This window comes from Panicum virgatum, chromosome 5K (assembly GCF_016808335.1).
Source record: "Panicum virgatum strain AP13 chromosome 5K, P.virgatum_v5, whole genome shotgun sequence".
NCBI classification, from domain to species: domain Eukaryota; kingdom Viridiplantae; phylum Streptophyta; class Magnoliopsida; order Poales; family Poaceae; genus Panicum; species Panicum virgatum.
In genome coordinates, this window is record NC_053140.1 from 6,477,696 (window position 1) to 6,502,068 (window position 24,373).

Here is a 24,373-nt window from a genome sequence, read left to right on the forward strand (position 1 = left end):
GCTCTAAAAATAATACACATTGGTGCATTTATTTACAGAGATCAAATTCTAAGCAAATTCATTCAAATTCAAATTCAAAATGCTTCTGAAATAAAAGAAAAAGCGAATTCTGGAACTGTTCATGCGGCCCGAGACGGAAAAACGGCCCACGGCCCGTTTTCGCGCGGCCGCTCCCCCGCGCCTGGGCCCGCGGCCCAGCAGCCGACGGCCGGGCCGCCGTAACGGCCTGCGCGGTGCGCCCTCTTGGGCTTCTTCTGGCCTGCTTGGCCGGCGACCGCCCCCAGACCGTCGGATCAAATCCGACGGCTGGGAAACGCCCTCAGCGGAACAAAAAGGCCGCGGCCGGCCGGATCTCCCGGAAACCCTAGCGCCATTCTATTCCTTCCCCCCGTTTCTCACGCCCGAGCGAGCGAGCGATGGCCATGGCGGCCCGGGGAAGTCGGCAGCACGGCGGCGCCCCCCGCCGGTCCCCTCGCCGGCGCGCGCGCTCAACCGAGTGGGAGCGCGCCGCCGTCGAGCGGACTGGAGGTGGTGCACGGGCCGTGTGCCGGTTCTGCTTGGCGGACGCGGCCCCGCGCGCGGATGCGCGACGTCGAGCGGCGGCGGCCGGTTCTGCACCTTACGCGGGCGAGCCGACGGCGGCCGAGGAGGTAAGTCCCCCCCTTTCCCCGGTCGGGTTCTTGATTCTGCAGGTGGGTTTTTCTTGGGTCTAGGGTTAGGGTTCTACTGTTCTTGTTCGATTCGAGATCGAAACTCGATTTCTTTCATCTCCTTCTACTTTCTGAGCATAGATCTGAGTAAAACGAAACCCAAAAACCTCGATCTACAACTAGATCGGCGAATGATACCAATGATAGATTCTAATCTTCTCTGTTTCTGGACTAGGATCACATCTAGTGTACGAATCGAGTACTGGGGTACAAGTTCTAGGTATAATATCAAGTGATTCATTCTAGACCTAGTACAAGAGAGAGACAGAGAAAGAGAGATAGGTGGATGAGAGACACAGACCATCCACGGGAGTGGATGCAGAGGAGCCGTTGCTGGTGGGCGCCATCGCGTCGATGGAGGCGAGGAAGTCCGGCTCTTCGAGGCGCTGATCCGGCGGCGGCAGTGGACGGCGCAAGTCCCGGCGTCCTTCAGGCCTCCACCGGCACTGACCGATGACGGGGTTGGCGGAGGAGGACGTCGTGGTTGCGGTGGCGGAGCTTCCCGTCGGCCTCGCGCTATCCCTAGATCGGTAGGGACTGTGGGAGAGGGTTATGGCGGCGGTGAACTTGGGATGCCGTGCCCCGGGCCCTCTACCTATTCTTTATAGCGCGGGCGACGGGGGCCCACCAGCCATGTTTAGCTGAACGCCCCCGATCAGGGCGCAAATCAAGGGATTGGCCAGATCTTTGGATCTGGCCGTTGGAGATCAATTCCAACAATAGCCACCCTGGCGGGGGTGGACCCCACAACCGTAACACGACTACACGAGTCGACTGCCGCGCTCGTCTCTGTTCGTCCCTGCAGGTCAAGTGTTTTTGCAAATCCGTCGATCAGATGTTACTGAGCAGCTGAGCTCGCTGCGAGTTCCTAGTGCTATGTGATCGCGATGATCATATCTTCTTCAAGAACTTTTGCCTGAATTGATCTGATTCCTGATCTTCTCTCCTGGAAGAGTTTGTATGCTTGTGCAACGCTGTAGATTCCTGGAAGAGTTTGCCTTTTCTGAGTACTGCAAGTCTTCCCTGAAATGTTTCTGTCAACCTGTGTGCAATACTGAATGCCTGAAATTTCTTTTTTCTAAATGAAATTCATCTTCTGAATGGTACTGCGAATTGGTGTGATTACTTTGTTATGTTTCATGCTCCCTCCGTTATATCTGGTGTTGATTGTTGACTGATAATTAGTTGCACATTCACAAACTGAATAAATAATAGCGATCTTCAACAGTGGATTTGCGCATCCTTTCGAGTTCCATTCTATTTCACAATTACAGAGTCCCCGCGTTCTGCCGTTCATGAAACTAATGATAGTCTGGTTGTTTGATCATCGAACTTGACCACCGAAATTTATCTGATGTTTTTACATTCTCTGCTGAAATGCTGCCATTCAGTATCGTACTTGTGTGAAATGTCAGTTCCTGAGTACAGGCTGCAATTCAGTCTTGTACTGGTGTGAAATGTTCGTTCGTGACTGCAGGGCAGGCTGCTTGAAATGATCAGAAAAAAAAATTATGTTCATAACAAGCCCTAGTACAACACAATGGCCTGGTTGTTTGATGGAATCCGTTTCTGAAAAATACTGACGTTTGTTGTTTAATACTCCATGGTACTCATACCGAACTCGCCAAAGGGATTCTACAGAAATAGATAATACTGTACTGTGAAGACTTCGTGTCTGAATTTTCTGAATGCCAATAGGCACTTAAGATGGTCATCGCTATCATGCAACCACTGGCAATATCATGCGAAATAACGAAGAGTGAATCACAGCCAACCTACATATGTACAGACATGAGGTACTGTAATAGTAAGACTGACCTCTCACCCAGCTGTTGCAGTAGCAGCGCCTGGTCAGACTACAAGCTGAAATCAAGAACCTACTGCCATCATGTTTTTATGACTATCTTGGAATTTCCGAATGATACTGAACAGCAAGGAAATTCCACCATAATCATACATCTCATCCACAGGATTCAGGCAGCACAGCAGAAATCATCTGCACAATCACCAGTTTCTCAGCGTTCATCGTGAACAGGCAAGAACGCAAGAAAAGGTAAGAACGCGGGGCAAGCGACGGCAATGGATCAGCTAGCCTAGCCGTCGAGCAAATCGCTAGTCCTACAGAACTCAGAGACCTCTTGTTGTTGACACCGCCTATCTCACCAACCAGTGGGCGGTGACGGCAAGCGCGGCACTCAGCCTCGCGAGATCCAGCGCGGCCTGGACGCCGCACGCCGGCGCGGAGGGCGATGAAGTGCTTGGTTGGCATAATTCTCATTTGAACTTGTGATGAAAAGGTTATCGCTAAGTTATTCTAAAAAAATAGTGGCATTTGAGTTCTTGCCCCTATGTTACAACGTTACATAGCAATTGTGATTTTACCCCATTCTTTTTAACTTTGTGGTTTTAATATTAACTATTCACAAGTTAACGTGATTTTACCCTTAGTCAATAAGATTGGGACCTTAGTCAACGGTGAAAATATGGGCAAAATCGTATTGAATAAGGGCAAAATCACGTTGACTTATGAATTACAACGGTAAAATCACAACATCAAGGATAAAATTACAAAGTTAAGAAAAACAAAGGTATAATCGAAATCGCTTCAAAGTAGAGGGTAAGAACGCCAATTTATCAAAAAAGATATAAGGATAAATTATGCCTAAAAGTATATGGATGCTAGGAGGTTCTCCCAACAAAACTAAGTAGGAGGTTTTATCAACTAATAGGAAGAAATGCCAAATTTCAAGTAACTTTTAGGGGATCTTATACAGTTTAACCTATCCAAAACCGAAGGAGCTTGATGTACCAAACCCAAAAGAGTTGGAATTTCAAGTGCACGGCAACATAAAACATCAGGAACACATTTGCGTGCACGGATTGCCTCTTCCTCGATCGTTCTATTCCTTTCAAGAGGCAAAAGCGTCTGCTGGTTGCTGATATGGACTCATCACGCTCGAAACCCACGCGTACGCATGGTTCTTGGAATGAAATGGACATGTGCCCATTTCCCCGGCCGGATCTGGTGCTCGGAGAAAATTAAATGTGTGGTGCGGTGCACTGGTGCAGTTCCGCCCCGTGCTTACTGGCCTAGACCTGTCACGCAGTGTGCTCGACGACGTGTCACTTCAAAACGGAACCGCGTGCTGCCAAAATTCTCCTTTTTTTATCATTCGTAGGTACACGAACTAAACTAGTTTTTTTTTTTTGAACTGAGCGTTGCTATATAAACATCGGCATATAATTGTTTCATTTTTTGACAAAGTTTATGGGTTCCGGAAGGACCTTGTTTTGACATCTTTATAATCCTTTATTTTCAACTCATCCATAATTTCCAGTTGGGATAATCCGACGTGTCAGGCGGAGGGCCAAGCAGCCAACCGGAGCCCCACCGACTTTGACGAGTCGGGTCCGCCGAACCGGGGGCCCACGCGCGTGGCCGCGCCGGGGGAGTCCTACCGGCTTTCCGAAACGGGAAATCGCCCTCGCGCGCCGCGCACATGGCCGCGTCCCGGTCTCGCTCCGACGCGACACGAGCGGAGCCGCCCGCGCTTGCACCAACCCGGCACCCTGCCCCCCGCGGCGACAGCCACTCCCCTCCACCGAGCCTTGCCACTTCCATGCAAGCACCCGCCGCGCTCTACGCTACGCGCCCCGAGCGCGTTCCGGCCGCCTAAATCCTAGCCCCTGGCCGCGCGCCGCCGGCCGGCTTCAATTCCGCTCGTGCCTCAACTCAGCCGCCGGCCGCCGACCGGCCATCCGCGTCGGCCTGCTAGGAGACGGCTGGCCGTGGCTGTGCAAATTTCCAGATGGGTCCTTCTTCCTCACTTGCTCTCCTTGGCATGCGCGTGCGTGTATATATAGTCCGAGTAGAGAACCAATCAGCCTGGGTTTTGGGGGATTCCATTGCGTCCAGTTCGTCGAGAGGGGAGATGGAGAGGGGCGACGATGCGCCGGGGAAGAAGGCGAGGAAGCCCTACACCATTACCAAGCCCCGGGAGCCATGGAGCGCCGAGGAGCACGGCCGGTTCCTCGACGCGCTGCTCATGTGAGTGAGAGCTGAGGACTAGCTAGAGCATTCAGAGCAGCTTGTGCTCCGAATGATGTCTGAATCTCTGCTTCTTCCTTTCGGTGACGGGCAGGAAACGGTGCTGATGGCCATGGCTCTTTCTTTCTTCTTTCTTCCTATGCAGGTTCGGCCGCGACTGGAAGAAGATCGAGGAGCATGTCCGCACCAAGACCACCATACAGGTAACAACAGACAGATCCTGATTCCTGGAAACCCTGATCGAATGGGTGTGTATGTCAGTGCGTGTGTGGCTACTTCCATTTGGGGGGGGGGGGGGGGGGGGTCCAACGAGTACTGCTTCCACGGGGAGGCTGAATCGGCGGTGGCAACGTCGTGACGGACGATGTGCGCCGTGCGTGCAGATACGGAGCCACGCGCAGAAGTACTTCATCAAGGTCCAGAAGCTCGGCCTGGCCGCCGGGCTGCCGCCGGCGCACCCGCGCCGCCGGTTCGCCATGGAGCTGCAGAGCTCGGCGGCCGGGAGCAGCGCGGCCGCCGTGCCGATGCTGCACGGGGAGCCCCACGGCGCGCCGGTCGCCGTGCCAGGTCCGCCCGACGCCGTTGCTCACGGCTGCATCGGTTGGAACAGCCCCGGAGGTCTCCCTGCAGCTGCAGGCGGCAGCAGTAGTGGCAAGTCCTTGTCAATTCTCCATTGGAACAGTACCATTCAGGCAGTGGCTTTCTGAATGGTGATCTGACAGTGTTTCAGGATGTTTTTCAGAGATGCGAGGGTTGGACTGGGCAGGCGCTTCAGCTTCAGGGATTCCAGCATGGCTGAACAGTGACGCACAGAGCCAGATTGCACCACCTACAATACTTCCCGGTAATTTCGTCAGTCAACGAACTTTACTGTACTTTCTAAGTACAGACTTGCAGCCATGCTTTCGTGAAAAAAATAACCTGTTGCTACTGGTTCAGGTGGCAGCCAGTTCGTTGGGACTCCAAGCTTCAGCAGCACGAGCATGGTTTGGGCTGGCAGCAGCAGAAGCGGAGGATCGGCAATTGATTCTGCGCAGGACGAAGATGAACAGATTGAGCTTCCATTGTCGCCGGGTACTAACTCCATTCCGGTACCAAATAATTTATTTTTTGGAGTAAACATGAGCTGATGAAACAGCACAGTTGATTCTGAGATAACTGCAAGCTGCATCTTCTTCTGCAGATGATCTGCATTTCGCGCAAGTGTACAGGTTCGTTGGCGACGTATTCGACCCGAACACGCCGATCCCAGTTGAAGCCCATCTGCAGAAGCTCAGGGACATGGATGACATCACCGTCAAGACGGTGAGTATTCAGTGCCAATATCTTTCCCGCATATTGCAATTCACACTAGTCTCTCCTACTTAGTTTAAACCAAAACTTTCTTCTGCAGATCTTGCTGGTGCTGAGAAATCTGGAGAACAACCTGTCAGCCCCTCAGTTTGAGCCCATCGTAAGTGAAATTATCTGGCTGCTGGCAGCTTATTTTGTTAACTCTGCACTCTCTGAATCTGAATTTGCCTTAAATTGTGTGCCCTAATCCCACTCTGTTATTTTTGAACTTTTTATAACAGAGAAGGTTGCTGTCGAGTGTCGACGTATGATCCGAGAAGAGGGCTGTTTGGCCAATTGTAGAGTGCATAAGGTACAGGCATACAGCATGAAAAATAAAAACTGCAACTAACACATATGATGGACGTTCAGGCGTTCCAACCAAAAGAGAGAAGACTGAAGCGCACAAAAATGGTTAAACACCAACATGCCCTCTAGTCTGGCTGACACATATATTAGCAGATTCTAATTTTCTCGGGGTCACGTACCATAGCTTAATAATAGTCGTATGTAAAAGGCTCTGCTTTTTAACATGTACACCTACATCACGGTCTCTCATTGTCCTCTGTAAATTCCAGGCTGCAGATTCTACAGATTTATCCGGTACATGTTCGGATTTGTTTGGGGAAGGATTCATGTCTGAACTGAACATGCGCCGGAACGGCGCTGGGCTTGCGCGTGTTGCCCACACGAGAAACTTGTTCGGCGAAGTTGGTTGGTTTGGCGCACGTGCTGTATTTGCACGCGGCAAGAGGGCCTGCTGGTGGACGGGAAGCACTTGCTTTGCTCAGGCTGTCAGGCAGGTCTTCTTGGGTTTTTTTAGAAACACAGTACAGACGCGGACGCTCACAAACACACACGCAACCCTACCCCTATAAGCACCTCCGAGAGACTGAGCCGGCAAATCCTCGAGATTGACGAAGTCATCACAGGCGCTCCGCTGTCGACGGGAACGTCGCCTACCACTGAAAGCACAAACGCCATTAAATCCTAGAAAATTCGCTTCCACGGAGAGTCGAGCCCAGGATCTCAGGTGCTACCGAGGCTCTTGTAACCACTAGACTACAAATCCTTTCGCGGCAGGTCTTTTTCAGGTGTCGTGTTGCTTCAGCCGCGCGATTCAAGGCGGCGCAAAAAAGAAGAAACAACCCATGAGCCTATGATAACGTTTGCCGTGGCATTTGGGCTCCGCGTTACACGCAGAACGAATTTTCGGCCTAATAAGCTCCTGTCCGCCCGATTCAATCGGCGGGCCGATTTGGTTGCACTTGGCAAGTTTCAGGCTTCAGAATGAGAAGACAGCAGCAAGTACCGCAACAGCCAAGAGGGCATGGAGTATATTGTTATACGACCTGTATTATTACACTCGGCCTGTAGATACGCCTGTGGTAGTACGTACAACCCAAGCACACGTGAATTACATGAACACACACGACCACTCGGGCAGACCTGTTTTTATGACTAGACACGCACATGTACCTTATTTCGTCGTCTCGTACTGGTACGCCACCACGACAAGGACTCGATCTGCCTGCTTGCACTTTATTCACGAATATATATAGATGGAGTGTGTGTGTGCATGCTGCACCGCATGACTAGCTAGGCAGCGCGAGCGAGAGAGGCGTCGGTCGGCCGGCGCTCTACTTCCACTTCCTGTACTTGCCGCCGCCGAACATGCCGCCCTTGTGCTTGCCGCCGCCGTAGCCGCCGTGGTGGTGCCCGCCGCCGTGGCCGGTGTGGTACGACCCCATGTGCCCGCCTGCCGCACGCACACACCGCCGATTAATTATCTCACGTTATTATTAGAAGCTAAACCTTGGCTGTTGCATACTGTGATGTAACGTATACCGTACCGTAGTGCGCCGATGAGTGCGAGGGGTAGGCGGCCGGCGGGTAGCCGCCGTGCGGCGGCGGAGGGTACGCGCCGGCGGACTGCGGAGGGTACCCGTGCCCGTGGCCGTAGCCGTGCTCGTACCCGTGCCCGTGTCCTTTCCCGCCGTGGACGAGGTTGGACACGAACCCCGTCACGCCGCCGTTGTGCCCGCCGTGCATGTCGTGCCCGCCGCCCATGGCCGCCGCCGTACGCGTGGTCAGGCGGTCTAGCTGGCTCAGATTATCAAGCGCCGCGAGGTTTCACTGGACGTGAGAGATGGATGCTATGGCTCGCTCGAACCGGTGCGCTGGCTGCTGCCCTCTGCGGCGCGCCCCCGCCCGAATTTATACCGGCGCGCCCGCGGATTCTTGCTGCGCCTCCGGCCGGGCTCCCTTTCGAGGTGTGCCGGCCGAATCTGCACACGTACCGCTCCCCCCATGCAATATTCTTCCAGGGGCTTCACCAGGCTGATAAGGACAAGATCATGCATTGGATTCCAATTCTCTTGCCAAAATTCAAAAGGTGAGCGAGATGCTCGTCGCGTAGTATTTCACGGGTAGGCCGCAACTAAAGCCGCACACCTGGCACGTCTGATCGCCGTGCATTTTTTACGACCACCTCTGTGTTTTTTTTTTGGAGAAACAACGAACACCTCTAGTAAACAGGCCTCATGTTACGACGGGCCTCCACTACACCTACCAAGCTACAATTCTGTGGGCCTATGGGATAGGTGGGTCTTCCCTATAAGTAACTGGGCCGGTGCCTCAATGGGCTTACCGAGTCTGAATCGAAGACCAAGAGGCCGAGATCCTCCCAACGCCCGCCACGGCCGTCCATGACTTCGCCTGCGCAATCCGAGCCGTCCAACCCTCAAGCCGCGCCGATATAAACATGGTTGCCGCCGACGCCGTCCCGGGTCCCGACACCAAAACCGAGCTCTCGCGGTCTCTGTCCCCTCCCCTTCGCGTGGGGCTAGGGTTTCGTCCGCTTCGCGCGCAGGTGCCCCCCGGTTCCGGATCCCATCTCGTTCCCGTCGAATTCGTCCCTGATTCCGTAGTATGTTGGCTTGCGCTGTTCGATCCTTAGCTGGTTCGCGCGCCTCGGTGTCTCTGGGAATCGGGTGCGGTAGGATCTGCTAGACTTGGACTCGTTGGGTTCGCGATTGGTCTGTTTTTCTTTCCTTCGATTCGTACTTTGAGCTAGTTCGGGTCGATATTGTTTTGTGGTACAAGAATATAGTGGAGGTCGTCTCGATTCGATGCAGTTTTGGTGTTGGTATTGCGCACAACCACAAGAGGATCTGCAATACATGCTAGGTTTCTTATGGAGCAATCTGCAAGATTCGGGGCGTATCCGTTTCAGCGTTTTTGCTATTAGATGGTTGCAGTATTTGCTCTTGCAAAGACGTGATTCGGAATACGCCTTGGGTTGTTTTGACGCTGATGGAGTCATGGATGATAGTTTCCTAATCCGTGGACTTTTCTTTTCCCACTATGTTCCTAGTACGGATTCTGATGTATTCGATTATGTGTCGCAGTCAAGATGCCCCGCTACGATGATCGGTATGGTGGGAACACAAGGCTGTACGTGGGTCGTATCTCCTCTCGTACAAGGACAGAGGACCTTGAAGACATTTTCAGCAGATATGGGAGGTTAGCACGCTGGTTCCAGATCTTAAGTTGTTTTATGTGCTTTGAGTGCAGCAGAGTTTTTTTTAGTTTCGATAAGGCGAGGCTGCTGCTGCTGCTGCTGCTCTGTATTGCGACAATTTTTGAGTTCCGTCCAATTTACAGACCCACGCGATGCCTAAAGCAATGTTTGTTCTGGGTGGGATGGATGTAAAAGTATACTTGGTATTAGCACAAAACATGTCTTTCCCATCTGATTGAAGTGACACCTATTTGCACATGATCCTACATGAATATATACTAAGTTACAAGGTCTAGATCATGGCCAATTGCAACCACTTTCTTCTTGAGGTTTTATCAATTTTCCATTGCACATTAATTTTTATGTTCCAGATCAGATAGCACCAATTGAAATGTAATAAAATACTTTTTATTCTTTGCTTCCGTCTTTTTTGGAAATATATCAGCCTCTTCATTTTTCTTTTTTCTGTTGATGTTGGCATACACATGGTTTCTTGACTACTTCTGATGAAATGTCTAGGCTGCAGTATGCTGTTAAGCTCAGCATTCGTTCAGTTAGCATTAGATATCCACACGCCCTTCATATTTTAACTCAGATGATCTTGTTGAAGGTTTTGGGGGCTTACCCAACCTCGGTGTCCATGGTGGGAGGGTGTCCTTGGTGGCATTGCTGGCTGTTCTCCCAAAGTTTCTAGCAGGCTTTGCCGATTCTTTTGAAAAAAAAATCATCTGCCTTAATTGAAATCCACAGTTATCACTCGCATTTAGTTCCTTCTGACTGGTGATTCATTTATCTACCCATTTCCTGATGGCGTTACTGTTTCTGGAAACCATTTCCGCAGAGTGCGTTATGTGGATATGAAGCATGAGTTCGCATTTGTTGTAAGTATTCTTGCTCTAGTCATTTGTCTGAGCTAACGAGTTGTTTTGTCAGCTCATGACAAATTTCACATACGAGACCACCTTTTTGTATCTGGATTATATTGCAGGAGTTTAGCGATCCCCAGGATGCTGATGATGCAAGGTACAATCTTGATGGTCGGGATATTGATGGAAGCCGCATAATTGTCGAGTTTGCTAAAGGGGTAATCTACCAAGGCTCTCTTGCTATGCAATTTACATTTTATTCCTTTTCTATATTCTGATGCTGATTCACTGTTTCTTCTGAATACAATTTTCATTGTGGTCTAGGTTCCGCGTGGCCCAGGAGGATCCCGTGAATATATGGGCAGGGGACCACCTCCAGGTTCTGGCCGCTGCTTTAACTGTGGTATTGATGGGCATTGGGCTCGTGACTGCAAAGCTGGTGACTGGAAAAACAGGTGCTACCGCTGCGGAGATAGGGGCCACATAGAAAGAGACTGTCGGAATAGCCCTAAGAATCTCAGGTACCTCCTGTGAGATTTCTCTTTGTTACATCTGGATCATATCTGATTGTAAGTTTCCTTTTATGAAAATAGGCGTGGAAGAAGTTACTCAAGGTCCCCATCCCCTCGTCGTGGAAGGGGCCGTGATAGGAGTTACAGCAGGAGCCGCAGTAGGAGCTACAGGTATGCGTATCATCCTTACTTTGGCCAATTGGTTACTATGACATTTTTCTACCATACTTTTGCTATGTTTGTTATTTGTCATAATGTTCCATTGAGCCTGATTGTCAATGAGCTTACTGCATCTCAAACATTTTTTAAAACTTTATACGTTCAATGTGTTGTAGTGGTGTCATGCATTTGTTTTCTGATTGAGCACCTGTAGCTTGTTTTGACTTTTGAGCATGAGTATGGGCTGGACTTGAGAGTACATTTTACTAAACTAGTCAATTTCTACTTTGAGTGATCTGACCTCAGTTTCCTTTATCCTACATATAAATATACATTTTGAGTTATTTGATATGAAATCTCCTGTTCTATTTGGCCGCAGTTTCGCATATCCTACATATAAATATACTTAATTTGATTAATTTATGTTCTGCTTCAGTTGTTTCTCCCCCTTCGTACATGTTGGTATAATTTGTAGCATCAAGCACTGACATTGAATTCTTTACATAGCCGCTCCCGATCTCCAAGGAGGGATACCTGTGACGAAAGGCGATCAATGAGCCCTCGCGACAGCCGCAGCCCAAGGAGGAGCCCTCGCGACAGCCGCAGCCCAAGGAGGAGCCCTTCACCATCCAAGGGAAGGGGCCGTAGCCCCAGCAGGAGTCCTGCACCAAGGGAACGCAATGGCTCAGATCACAGCATGAGCCCAAGGAGAGCTGACAGCCGTAGCCCAGCAGATCACGAGCGCCGTGACCTCAGTCCGGTGGCCAATGGTCGTAGCCCAAGCCCCAGGGACTCCAAAGAAAATGGCAACCAGCACCTTTCCCCCAGAGGAAGTGCATCCCCCTGAAATGGTTTTTGATATTTTTCCTATGTTCATGGACCACCCCAAACATCCTTATGATTGGATCTGGTATCAATCTTTTCAGTGTCAGTTGTAACTTTAAAGTGCACATGAATCATTTTGCTTTCCTTTTATGCTATGAAAAAAAATTGTGTGCAAATCTTGGGAAGATTGTTTTCGTGACTAATCTAATTGTGTGGCACCGTACTCTCTTTATGTTCTATCATATTTTCAGGCCATAAAGGGCTTCTCGGGTGGTACCTGTCCGAGTGCTCCACAAATTGAAGCTGATTCAAGTTCTGATTCTGGAATGTTACAAAAAAAAAAGACTTTCCAGTATTCATATATTGCAGTCTGACAACGCTGAACGTTAACATGTTTCTTAATCTGACGATTCTCTGCGCTTCACCTTCACCTCCCGCCCCCATTGACCATCTGCCAGAAGGCACCTTGCATGGACACATCGGTGAGCTCGCCGTCGGCCACACCCTCCCCCTCACCACCGGCTTCGTTCTCGTGCGAGCTTCTCTGACGAGGATCCAAAGGCGGCGTGAGCTCACGCACAAAGTTGAGGCTGTTCACGTCGGAGAAGTCAAGGCCGCTGTCGTCCTGCAGCCGCATTACGAACTGGAGGCTCCACACGACGTCCTCCATCGCCGGCCTGTCCGCGCCGCGCACCGCCAGGCACCTGGCCGCCGTCTCGCCGTACTTGGCCAGGGCCTGGGGCCTCACCGCGGCGGCGATGCGGCGGTCGACGACCTTGCCCAGCTCGCCCCTGCTCTGCCAGTGCAGGGCCCACTCCACCAGGTTCACCATCGGCTTGGGGAGCCTCGGGTCCACCACCGGCCGCGCGCACAGCGCCTCCAGCAGCACGACGCCGAACGAGTACACGTCGGACCTGGCCGTCAGCTTCCTCGTGCGGGCGTAGTCCGGGTCGACGTAGCCGAAGCTGCCCTTCACCGCCGTGCTGACGTGCGTCTCGTCCAGCTCCGGCCCGGCCCTGGACAGCCCGAAGTCGGCGACCTTGGCGGCGAGGCCGCCGTCGAGGAGGATGTTGGACGACTTGACGTCGCGGTGGATCACCGGCTTGGCCAGGGCCGTGTGCAGGTAGAGTAGCCCCCTCGCAGCGCCCGCGCACGCCTCCAGCCGCTGCGCCCAGCTGAGCGCCCCCCCGGCGGCGGCGGCGCCGCCGTACAGGCGGCTCCGGAGCGAGCCGTGCTCCATGTACTCGTACAGCAGGATCATCTCGCCGCCGTCGTCGCAGTAGCCGATGAGGGACACGAGGTGGCGGTGGCGCAGGCCGGACAGCAGCTCGATCTCCGAGCGAAACTCCCGCGCGCCCTGCCGCGACTCCGGGCTCGCGCGCTTCACGGCCACCTTGGTGCAGTCGGGGAGCACGGCGCGGTACACCTTCCCGAAACCGCCGGCGCCGATGACCAGGTTCTCGTCGAAGTTGCCCGTCGCCTCCTGCAGCATGGCGAGCGGGAAGCGGTAGCTCGGGGCAGAAGAGCCAGCAATGGGGATCGCTCCTCCTGGCATGTCCTTGTCAGCGGTGATGCTGGGCAATCCTGCTCCGCTGGCACCCGGTCCTCTGCTGCGCAAGCTGAACCGGTTGAGGAGCGGCATCCATGGCGTCGACGACGGGCTCTGCGACGGTGACGGCAGCAGCTTCCCCTCTTTCTTCCTGAGGAAAATGACAAGCACAACGGCGATGGACACGACGGCGAAGGCTCCACAGATTGAGCCCAAAACAATGGCCAAATTCTGCTTCTTCGATCTGGCCGATGATGGCTCGACGACGACGACGGGACCCGAGCCGAAGTGCATCTTCATGATCTCTATCCCGTTCAGGATGGGGCCTGGGAACGCGCTGCTGTTCTTCTTCATCGACGACGACGACCCAACGTAGATTATGATCTTGCCGAGTGGGTCGCCGGAATCCAAGATGAAATCCATGTGGTATGGGACGGCCAGATCGCCATTCCCGATCGTGGACAGATCGAGACCGGTCACCACCGTGTGACTGCCCACGTACACATCGATGCTGAGCAGGTGAGGTGCCCGGCTCACGACGTCGCACCAATGGAATCGGATCAGGTAGCTCGCCGACGGCTGCTCGTCGACGTCGAACTGCCACGTCATCTGGTCCACCGCGCGCAGCATGACCAGCTCCCTGGCCGTGGCGTACACGACGCCCGGCGCGTCGTCCGGCGTCGCCTCGCCGGCGAGGTAGTTCAGGCTTCCGTTGTAGGCCAGCACTCGGGTGACGACACCGGCCTTGGCTGACGCGGCCAAGTAGCTCTGGTCCTCGGTCCACCCCCGCCAGAGCGTGTCGCCGGCGGCCGCGACCGCCGGGCCGCCCACGTTGACCCTGTACGCCGTGTGCAGCGGCAGCACGATAGGGACGAGCTGCTGGCCCAGTGACGCTGACGTCCTTGCCGGGCCAGCCATGAGGTTGTCGGGGACGGAGACGACCTCGACGGCGTTGACGAACGCGAGGCCTCCGGCGGCCAGCGGCACGAACGTGACGATGAGCGTGCCACGGGCGACGTCGAGCAAGAACTCGTGGGGCACCGGCTGAGGCGCGCCGCTCTTCGCCGGCGCGTAGCTGCCGATCAGGACGGCGTCCTGCGTCGACACCTTGAAGCTCGCGGCAGCGAGGTCGTAGCTCCGGCTCGCGAAGGGGAACAAGTGGAGGCGGACGAAGTGGCGGCCGGGGCGGCTGATCTTGAACGCGTAGGACGACGGCGCCGTGAACACCCTGGCGGTCTGGTACAGCGCGGCGATCTCGAGGCCGGGCGTAGCTCTTACGGCGGCGCTGTGAGAAGAGGTCAGGGTGACCGAGCCGGAGTCGTCGGGGACGAAGACCCTCTCGCCGACCGTCGTGGCGACCGAGGAGCCGCAGCTGATGAGGTAGTTGTCTGCAGGAGTGTATGCAGCGGCGCTGAAGCAGCAGAGGGCTGAGATGATCCCCACGAGGATCAGAGCTAACTGGAGCTTATCCATGGCGGATTTAACGTCCGATGGCAAGCTTGAGGTTGACGAGGAGTAACTACATATTAAATCAAGGAGATTGTATTTCGTCAATAGGTTGGTTCGTGAAGTCAATTAAGTTGCATAAACCGAAGAACAATTGATGGCGAAAGAAGAAGTACCTTGAGAAGTCTTCTGAATCTGATCCGAATGACTTACTGCTGCGCAAAATTCACAGGCTTACTTGCATGCGAGCATCCAAGTCTTGATCAGCTCTGAAGAATCTCGATCTCACGGACAAGAACTCACACAACCAAAGTACCAAACCGCTCCTGGACAAGGGCTACGCAGCAGAGAGAACATCGTGCTTCAAGATTCAAGCAAAACTATAAGTCCAAACAGAGCTCTCAGCGATGACAACATTCTACGCTTGTCGGAAGCTTTCAAGCAGGAACGCCGAAGAAACACGACGATGTGTGCGTCGTGTTCTGAATGAAAGGAACAGTGCTGTGCTAAATTCAGTCATTTAGCAAGCAGCAGTGGAGTCCACCATGGCTAACTGGATGGGTATACACAAAACTTCCTGCTACAGTATGTTACTATCACTTGACTGACGCTGCTCTTATCGGGTTTTTTTTTTTCTTTTGGAGTCTTGGTTGGCATGCGTATCTTGCTAGGAACCTACTAGGATAGAAATAGAATATAGATTGCAGGAAGAACACGACAAAGGTCAGAGAAAGACCTGCAATGGTTTCCACGGCAGCCAGAGACTTCAACGCGAGGATAGATCGTTATCAAAAGCGACCGACTTGGAAAGGCTGCTCCCCCGTGCTAATCCTGCATGCCGAACTAATTGACAGCTGCTTTATTTACTGTTTAGAGAGGTGACGATTCCTTCTGTCCAAGTAAACGGACACTGGTGTGGTGTCAACAGATTTGAAAGAAAGCGGCAGCACAACACTACTTGGGCTCACTGGTTCAGGAAAATGAGCAGACAAACTTGGGCCATATTGGGCTGGACGCCCTGCTGAAGAAATGTCTGTTGCGCCTGTGGGCTGGAAGTATATTGGGCCGAATGTATAAAAATTAGTAGATTAAAACAACGAAGGACATTTCACACAATTTTTTTTGCATATTAACCCTGAAGTTAGAAAAATTATGAAAAAAACATATATACTGGTACTGTCTTAAGGTCAGTGATGCTCATGTGACCTGTGAATCCATTTTTTTCCTTTTTGACAACAACCTCCAATCCATTTTTTTTTTGAGACGGGAGCAAGACATAAGTTGACTATTAAAGTTTGTTAAGGAAGTTGATTAATCTTAAAGATACACTCGCTCACATGATCACTATCTGAAAACAGACAACAGAACTACTGTACATTGCTTCCATTTAAATAAAACAGTGAGCACCGCTTTATTCAAAAAGAAAGTGCAGACAAAAATATAAGGCCCCGTTCAGTTCGCGAAAAAGTGACGAAAAGTTATTGTAGCACATTTCGTTGTTACTTAACAAATAATATTCAATCATGAACTAATTAGGTTTAAAATATTCATCTCGTGCTAATCAGTTAGACTGCGTAATTAGTTATTTTTTCAACTACATTTAATGTTGCATTTAATGTTCCATGTATGTGTCTGAAAATTTAATATTATGTTTACTGTAGGAAAATTTTTGGGAAGTGAACGGTGCCTAAAGGGGAATGAAACAAAAGAGGGGAAGAAATAGAAAAAAAAAGGGAAAGCGCAGGACCTGCTGGTTTTGAGCTCTGAAGCGCCTCCCGCAAGAGGAGTAGAGGACGCCGCGACCCCGCCGCATCCACCTGCTCCCCTCGCCGCCGTGGTCGTGATCCCATCCCGGGATGTCGTCGTGGCTGCGGAGCGCGGTCAGCAAGGCCGTCGAGGCGGGCGGCCGCAGCGGCGTGGCCCGCACGGTCCTGGGCTACGCCGACGCCGTCGCCCACCACGCCGGCCAGGCCGTCGCCGAGGGCGCGAAGATCATCAACGAGCGCATGGTGAGAGGCTCTCTCCCCGTCCCCCGCCCCACTTGTCCGAAACCTTTCCGATTGGCCTGAAACGTTCTTCGTTTTGGCGTTGAGGAGGTGCGAATTGGGAATGGATCAAGCGTGAGACTTTTGGGCTGCCGTTGCTAGGTTGCGTGTGATTCAAGCTAATGTTCTATTCTCTTAATCTGTATATGGAAATAGGGGAGCTTATAATTCGAGGTAGCAATAGAGTGATAGGTGATCTCTGTCACATTGCTATGTACTGGACGGGTGCCAAAAGGGGGGAAGGGTTAAAAAGCCAGGTGCTTTGGTCTTGGTCATTCAGGGTTCTTGCCTGCATCAATATGTTTCGACTGATTGGCCAAATTCCCGATTTACTAATGGCAGTTTGATCTTGGTAACATGTCTGCATGTTTTTGTGGGATTTGCAGAGCACTCAGAACTACAAAAGTGTGAAGCAAACAGTGAAGCGATTGGAAGAGGCGGCGGTTTCATCGCGTGGGGATGAGAGAGTTCAGGTGTTAAGGCGCTGGCTCAGGGCCCTACAGGAGGTTGAGGCTGAAGTTGGAGGTTCAGGTGGTACTCCCAGACAGAACTCAACTGAGCCAAACTCCTCGAAAGCATCTTTGGCAAGGGTACGCATCTGCCAATCAGATTTCATTTTCTTGGTCTTTTTCCTTATCATACGGGAAAATTATGTGACTTTACATCGTCATTTATAGGCTTGATGTCTGTGTGCTTTTTCTTCCGTTATAACATATCTGCAGGTTTTGTTTTATGATGCTGATATTGGAGGGCCTCCTATGAACTTCCGAGATGTATTCCTTTATAGCCAAGCGCTTGAGGGTATCACTCTGTCCATGGTGAGTTAGTTTAACGATGCTATCCTGGCTGTCAAGAACTCAAGTTACCATATACTCCTGTAATTTGTTTTTACTCAACCAGAAAGTGCTTGCTGTAAAATATCGCTGTTAAGCATGCCCTACTTTTCCCACCTTGCACAGGTTCTTGAAGCTCCTAAGGAAGAAGAGGTTTCCCTTCTTCTAGAAATTTTCGGGTGAGCTTTGCCCAAAACATGTCCAAATAATGTTGCTATGTTTTCCAACAATCCAAGCAAATTTCTTCGCAACCGTTGGTTCAAGACTTCAAGTGGATCTAAGTACACTAACAAATTACTCTGCTCGAGTACTTTATCGTTTTGCTTTAACAATACTTAAACTACTTAAACCTGTCTATTTTCTCCTTAAGTTCCCATAATAAAAACATATAATTAAGTGCACTTGGTCTGGATAGAACAGAGAAAGAGCATCTACACTCTCTTGTTGACTGGTCTAAGAAATAACATTTGCACTTGACTTTAGGATGTACAAGACTCTAGAAACTTACTACTTTGATGTGAAAAATTGTACTTTACCTTTAATGTTAAAAATTGATTTTATGAGCTTATGACACTGTTGTACGATCTTTTCCTTTTTGTAGTTCAAACTCTTACTGAATGTGTTATCTTCTCTTAGAAAATAATATTTTCAGCCTACAATTTTTTAATTTAGTTGCAGAAAATTCAGATTAGTCGCAACTTATCCATGTGTCTGGAAAAACCAAAATCATTGGTTTAACTGTGGCTTGATTCTGTCTACTGTCCTTTGAGTCACTGTATTCTTTTTCCTTCATGAGCATCCACTCCATTTTAACTAACAATCATTTCCTACAGAATATGTCTTACAGGAGGAAAGGAAGTTAATAATGCTATAGTGAGCAGTATACAGGACTTGGCAAAGTCATTCTCAAATTACCATGATGAAGTCCTGGTGCGTCTTCCAGCTGTCTGGTGCTCTTATGCCAAGTAAATAACAAAAAAAAAGGCTAAAATTATCATGTAATACATGGCACAAATCGTTCGGGCTATACAGTTGTTGTTATGTACTTGGTAGTCTACAACACTGCAAATGCAGTTCATATATGTTTCTATTCTTCTTTCCTGGTGAATTCAGTTTCCTTTTCTGTTCTGTGCCACATATTTTGCTTACTGCTGAAAAGGCATAATTATTTATCCTACCCTACTTGATTAGGGCTATATATTTTTTTGAGTGGATTAGGGCTATATTGCTTTTATGGAGAAAGAGTGGGGTATTTTATTTCACATTTTGAACCAAAATTTGCATAAATTTCTTGTCAAATCATTTTCTGTATCTGTATACAATGTAGGTGAAACGTGAAGAACTACTACAGTTTACGCAAAGTGCCATTTCAGGTCTAAAGAGGAATGCTGACATTGTGAGGTGATCACTTATCTATTATTCTTCTTGTGAACACTGATTTTTCATGCTGGTTGTCAATATCGTCTACATTTCTCATGTAATATGAGATCACACTTAATTGTTCAACACCAAATGCCAATAAGGAGATTTAGCCAATCATGGTGTTATCCCATGCAATTTCTAGCCTACGTGTCCTCAACCATCTTTTTTTTGTGACTTCAAGTTCTATGTTCCATTATTGTTTCTGCACCAGCAACATATGGAAAGCCTGAAAGAGTAACATGGTGCTTTTACCTGTCTCTGGGCTACCATTAGTCCTTTTGTTGTTACTCTAATATGTGTATTTCACTTCAGGATAGATGCTGAAGCTGTACAATTGTGGAATAAACTAGATGAAAAGGAGGCATCACGAGTTCAGTCAATTGATGATCCTGATAAAGTTGCAGAAAAGACTGCAACTGTTGAGGTGTTTACTCTGTGACATGTATTCGAATTAAGTAATTACTTTGTTTTACTTGTTTCTGCAGTGTAATTTGTCAATGCTTGGTTACATGTTCACAAAGGTACTTGAGATATAGCAATTAGCAGAAACTGCATCATTATGCACACATAAACTTTGAATTAAGTGCTTAATTATTTCATTTAAGTTTCTTACGATCCAGGCTCATTAAGAAAATACTCCATCCAACTATCCAAGGCCCATTAGCAAATCTGAAAAATCCATCTATCTAAGGCCTATTCCCGTTTTTGCTCCAAACGCCATGCGGGGCGATGCTTCGGTGATCGGTCTTGCAATTACTCCCTCCCACACGTGCATCGGGCTCTCTTCATGGTTGATCCGATGCTCCCGTGGCTGACTGACGGGCGAGCAATTTTTCACGAGCCTGTGCACAATCGATCCCGTCCATTGGCCGGAGTTAATACGGGATTATGGCACATCGTGTCAAAAGAGGAGGAAGTTAAGAGCTCTCTCTCCCTGTTAATTGTTTCTTGGTCTTTGAGTCATGAACAAATGGGCCTTGGATACTTGGATGGAGGGAGTATTAGGCAAGCAATTACATTAGCAGATGGCTTCTTCCTGGAACTAAATGTTATTAATACAAAGCCAGCCAATTTGTTTTGACCTGTTGCATCTTTTTATAAGTAACCTTGTTTTGGCTCCATAATGCTTTAGTTTGAAACAAGCTAACTCTATCTTCCACCTTGCCCAGTATTTCAAAGAAGCACTCACTGAAGTCCGGTTCTGCTCTAGAATGGAGGAAATTCTATTGAAGAAAAAATCGATTAATACGGGGGACTCCCTAGAAATCCACTCCCAAAAGGCATGTTTATTTTTAATCTTATGAATTTCATTTTTGGATTAGGTACACCTTTATGTTATGCTTATATTCAGTTTCACATTGACCAAACACCAGAGTTGCATGGACACTTGAACAAAGACAGGTTTATGTTTGTATTCAGTGATAGTTTATGAATCTCTTTAGTTCTAACTATGATATTCATTCATACTTTGCTATTCTTTATATAGTTCTTGAATCTTCATTTCTGAAGAAAGTGAATTGTTGAGTTATGGGATTCTGAGCTTCACATGTTTGTTCTTTATTACATTAATTTTCCATTGAACAGTCTATATCATCTGTTGTGTGGCCCATTCTTGTTGCAGCTTGATAACCATACATCAGTGTTGCACTGTAATTGTGGCTAACTTTCATGTTAGCCTTTGCCTCTGCCTCATTAGTTTGGACTTGCGAATTATAACTTGATAGTCATTCTGGATGAACTTTGCTTATATATATGGACATTTGGTGAAAAAAGGTGGTTTGCTATAGTAAGTAACATAATGGAAATGTTGCAGGTTGAGAAATTAAAGGTACTGGCTACTTCCCTTGCTAATTCATCCTCCAAGGCAGAGAAGCGTATTTTGGATCACAGGTTTAACTTCCTTAACTTTTTTATAGGAGTCTTTTAAAATTATTTGTTGATTCTTGTTAGAATCTTGAATCTTCTACAAATTTATAAGGACCCTGCTATCCCTTGAAATTTATGTTTCTGGTTGATGAAATCTAGTATGTATAGATTATTTCAGGAGATTATCATTTGAGAAATGAACCCCCAATTAACACTTGCTAAAAGAACATGTCTATGAACACATCAGACTTTACCTGTATTTGCTGTTACAGTACAATCTGCATTCTGTGTATTATGACATGACACTGTCTTCAGTGTACCAATTCAATTTATACTCCAGCTCACAGTATTATGCCAGACTTGATGTCTTTTTGTTTACAGATTAGCTAGCTCTCTGTTATTCATCAACAATATTATCAATATGCAACTCCTAGTCTATGTGAAGTCTGCTCACTAGAGACCACACCATGAATACATGTCGTGCTGATCACTTGCCACTATTGTTGGCTTTATGATTTTGTTTGATTTGTTTGGTACATTTTGGTACAAATAAATTCGTACAGAAAGCTTTGTGATGACCTTTCATATTTACTACTTCAGACGCCAGAAAGAAGAGGCCCTTAACTTCCGTGCTAAAAAGGATAATGAAGTGGTCGCAGTTGAAAAGGTAACAATTCAATGTCATATGTAAAATCTGTTTGTAGCTCTTATATACTATAATAGGCCATGTGACACATAATGTAGTAGAACTCTGGTTGCAATTTCAGTCTAGTATATAATTGTAACTATGCAGCTTTGCAAGCTTTTTCAGCTTATTTCCATTGCATCTGATAACTGTGAGGAAAACCGTTAACTTTACCTTTTGGTGCACTAGTGTTTGCACAATTCTTCATAAAATGAATGCACATGTAAGTTCTGCTTTGTTGTGATCTATTGGTCCCACTACCAAATCCTTTTTGCCATTGTGTTTCATATAGGATTTGACTGCTGAGATTTCTGAATTGGAGAAGCAAAGGGATGAACTTGAGGCTCAGTTGAAGAAGGTACATTATCCTGAGACCTTTGTGAAAAAGTTTACTTTCTTGTTGGCTTCTCCTGCTATTACTATTCTGTAAAAGGCAAACACTAATTTTGATCTCGATATTGTTTCTAATGTTTCATTATAAACAGGTTAACATTTCACTGAATGCTGCTGTTGGCCGGCTCAAGCAGACAAGGGAAGAGAGGGACCAATTTCATGAGGCAAACAACCAGATGGTCATTAGTTTACAAGCAAAGGTGCCTATACTTTCCTGATTATCCAGTTTCAGTTTTAATCCTTTTGTACTTGATGAGAGTGATGCTTTCCAACATGTTGCTAGTTTGATATTTGTTTTCTGCATCAATTCAGGAGAATGAACTTTCAAAATCTATTGACTCATGTAACATGGAAGCTGGTGTAGTCAAGACTTGGGTAAATTTCCTTGAGGATACATGGCAACTTCAGTCCTCATACAATGAACAGAAGGAAAATAAAACCAAGTATGTCGTGATTGTGGCCGTACATGCCTTTAACAACTTGCTTCCCTTTTGTCCTGTTGCATTTTTCGCCCTGTTGTAAAGCTACAATTAGAAATTGCATAATCCATTTCTGTTTGTGCTGCATATTGTGACCAAAAAATATGTTCACCTGATTCAGCTTTACTTTTTGTTCAGTGATGAGCTGGAGAGATGCACAACGAGTTACCTGAAGTTGACCAAACGTCACCTTTTTAATTTCAAGGTCAGTGGTTGGATATATGCTGTTCAAAACCCTTGTTTGAGTTTGTAGTTAAGACATTATAGTTTTGGAGTATATTCGATTCAGTTGTCATATGCAACTTTTTGTCTTGGGCAGGATTTTCTTAGTCCATCAATTGATCGGATCCGCACATATGTGGATAATTTGGCAGTCTTAAATTCAAGGTTATTCATTTTTTTTTTTGTAATGCCTTTCACGTTCTCTCCTTTTCTTACAAGAATAATGGAACTAACGGTATTGCATTCTTGTGTTTTGGACCAAATCTTGTAGGGAGGAATCAATAGAACATGGAGCGGATGATGAAATTTCCGAAAAGACAAGTCCACAGAAATCCCTTGAGGAGGAATATTTGGAAACTGAAAAGAAGGTTCTCTTTTAGTACCCACAATTGATATTGCTCTCTTTAATTTGTTGTTTCTAAGTTCATAACCTACTCAAACAACATCCTAGCTATCTGTATATTTGAGCAAAGTCAAGGTATTACAGAATGTGTGAACAGATATGTGTTTTAGCCTGTTCAACAATTTATAGAGAATGGATATCTAGCTGGCTGATAATCCCCACCTTTTCAGATTGTGGTTGCCTTTAGCATTGTGGATCGCACGAAGAAGATGTTTTATTCTGAGCAAGGGGCTAATTCTAGGTATTGCTGACTATTCTCATCTGTGGTTACTGGATTTTTTTTAGTTCTTATTTGCTGCAGTTGGACAAGTCATATATCCCCTCTTTTTTCAGGCAAGATGATGAAGAGATCAGGAACTTATTTTCTGAGATAGAGAAACTGAGAGAAGCATTTGAGTCGGTAGAAAGGCCAACACTAGACATTGAAGTCCGCAGGGCAAAGGACCCAACCAAGGACAAATCTGAATCGAATCGTCCAGCCAAGGACAAATCTGGATCGAGTCATTCACCTGTTCAGGCACCTTCCTCACCTAAAGATGTGCCTGTGGATTCTCCAAAATCTCCAGTGAAACCTGAGCAGATGCTGGACCCAGATTCAGAACTTGCGAAGTTAGAATTAGAATTTGGCAAAGTTAACAAAGACCATGAAGACATAAGTGGTTGGGACTTCGATGAGCTTGAAGAAGAGCTGCGAGCAGACATATCCAAATCAAGCAATCCAAAATAACCTCATGCACCCACCATTTGTGGGACGCATGTTCCCAACTTTCCGCGTGCTGGTTTTACAAAAAATCTGTACATACTTTGAGTTATTGAGTGTACATAATGTTGTTTCATTGTGTCCATGAGTGTTGTATACTCCCTGCAAGGGAGGCGGATGTTACACTGTAGTGGACATTAACAATGACGAGGCATTAGGTATTCGTTCGTTCTTATTATGTACATGAACACATGAATGGTGAAACTTATGTAAGCATTTTTTTTAAAAAATTTGGACTTTGGAACTTAACTAAAGCTGGTTTCCTAGACCGCAACAAGTTGATTAATCTGTAAAA

The 24,373-nt window shown here is 48.0% G+C and overlaps 5 protein-coding genes across 6 annotated transcripts; 3 read left to right on the forward strand and 2 right to left on the reverse strand.

The window, feature by feature from the left end:
- Positions 1–4,628: 4,628 nt before the first annotated feature.
- LOC120709612 (protein REVEILLE 6-like) lies at positions 4,629–6,644 on the forward strand. The gene is made up of 8 exons (XM_039995296.1): positions 4,629–4,758; positions 4,904–4,961; positions 5,142–5,409; positions 5,501–5,602; positions 5,698–5,832; positions 5,942–6,063; positions 6,152–6,211; positions 6,333–6,644. Exons 1-8 carry the CDS (start codon positions 4,643–4,645, stop codon positions 6,360–6,362), a joined length of 891 nt encoding a protein of 296 aa, XP_039851230.1. The 5' UTR covers positions 4,629–4,642; the 3' UTR covers positions 6,363–6,644.
- Positions 6,645–7,399: 755 nt separating this feature from the next.
- On the reverse strand, positions 7,400–8,324 carry LOC120705937 (holotricin-3-like). Its single transcript, XM_039990495.1, has 2 exons — positions 7,944–8,324; positions 7,400–7,849 (listed from the first exon to the last, which is right to left on the reverse strand). The coding sequence occupies exons 1-2, from the start codon at positions 8,158–8,160 to the stop codon at positions 7,731–7,733; spliced, it is 336 nt and encodes a 111-aa protein (XP_039846429.1). The 5' UTR covers positions 8,161–8,324; the 3' UTR covers positions 7,400–7,730.
- Positions 8,325–8,808: 484 nt separating this feature from the next.
- On the forward strand, positions 8,809–12,160 carry LOC120705939 (serine/arginine-rich splicing factor RS2Z33-like). 2 transcript variants are annotated; one of them, XM_039990497.1, is made up of 7 exons: positions 8,809–8,962; positions 9,501–9,615; positions 10,455–10,494; positions 10,602–10,697; positions 10,804–11,000; positions 11,073–11,162; positions 11,658–12,160. In XM_039990497.1, the coding sequence occupies exons 2-7, from the start codon at positions 9,506–9,508 to the stop codon at positions 11,995–11,997; spliced, it is 873 nt and encodes a 290-aa protein (XP_039846431.1). In that variant the 5' UTR covers positions 8,809–8,962; positions 9,501–9,505; the 3' UTR covers positions 11,998–12,160. The 2 variants fall into 2 exon arrangements, with proteins under 2 accessions (XP_039846431.1, XP_039846432.1); XM_039990498.1 differs by having other exon boundaries at positions 8,883–8,962; positions 10,224–10,494.
- Positions 12,161–12,229: 69 nt separating this feature from the next.
- Positions 12,230–15,624, reverse strand: LOC120705938 (receptor-like protein kinase HERK 1). The gene is made up of 2 exons (XM_039990496.1): positions 15,147–15,624; positions 12,230–15,043 (listed from the first exon to the last, which is right to left on the reverse strand). Exon 2 carries the CDS (start codon positions 14,995–14,997, stop codon positions 12,403–12,405), a length of 2,595 nt encoding a protein of 864 aa, XP_039846430.1. The 5' UTR covers positions 14,998–15,043; positions 15,147–15,624; the 3' UTR covers positions 12,230–12,402.
- A 1,096-nt stretch (positions 15,625–16,720) lies between these two features.
- Positions 16,721–24,308, forward strand: LOC120705940. Its single transcript, XM_039990499.1, has 18 exons — positions 16,721–16,979; positions 17,402–17,605; positions 17,738–17,833; positions 17,975–18,027; positions 18,682–18,778; positions 19,176–19,249; positions 19,583–19,694; positions 20,440–20,550; positions 21,084–21,160; positions 21,737–21,803; positions 22,114–22,179; positions 22,307–22,414; positions 22,527–22,657; positions 22,832–22,898; positions 23,013–23,080; positions 23,187–23,283; positions 23,489–23,559; positions 23,652–24,308. The coding sequence occupies exons 1-18, from the start codon at positions 16,827–16,829 to the stop codon at positions 24,043–24,045; spliced, it is 2,046 nt and encodes a 681-aa protein (XP_039846433.1). The 5' UTR covers positions 16,721–16,826; the 3' UTR covers positions 24,046–24,308.
- Positions 24,309–24,373: the final 65 nt, after the last annotated feature.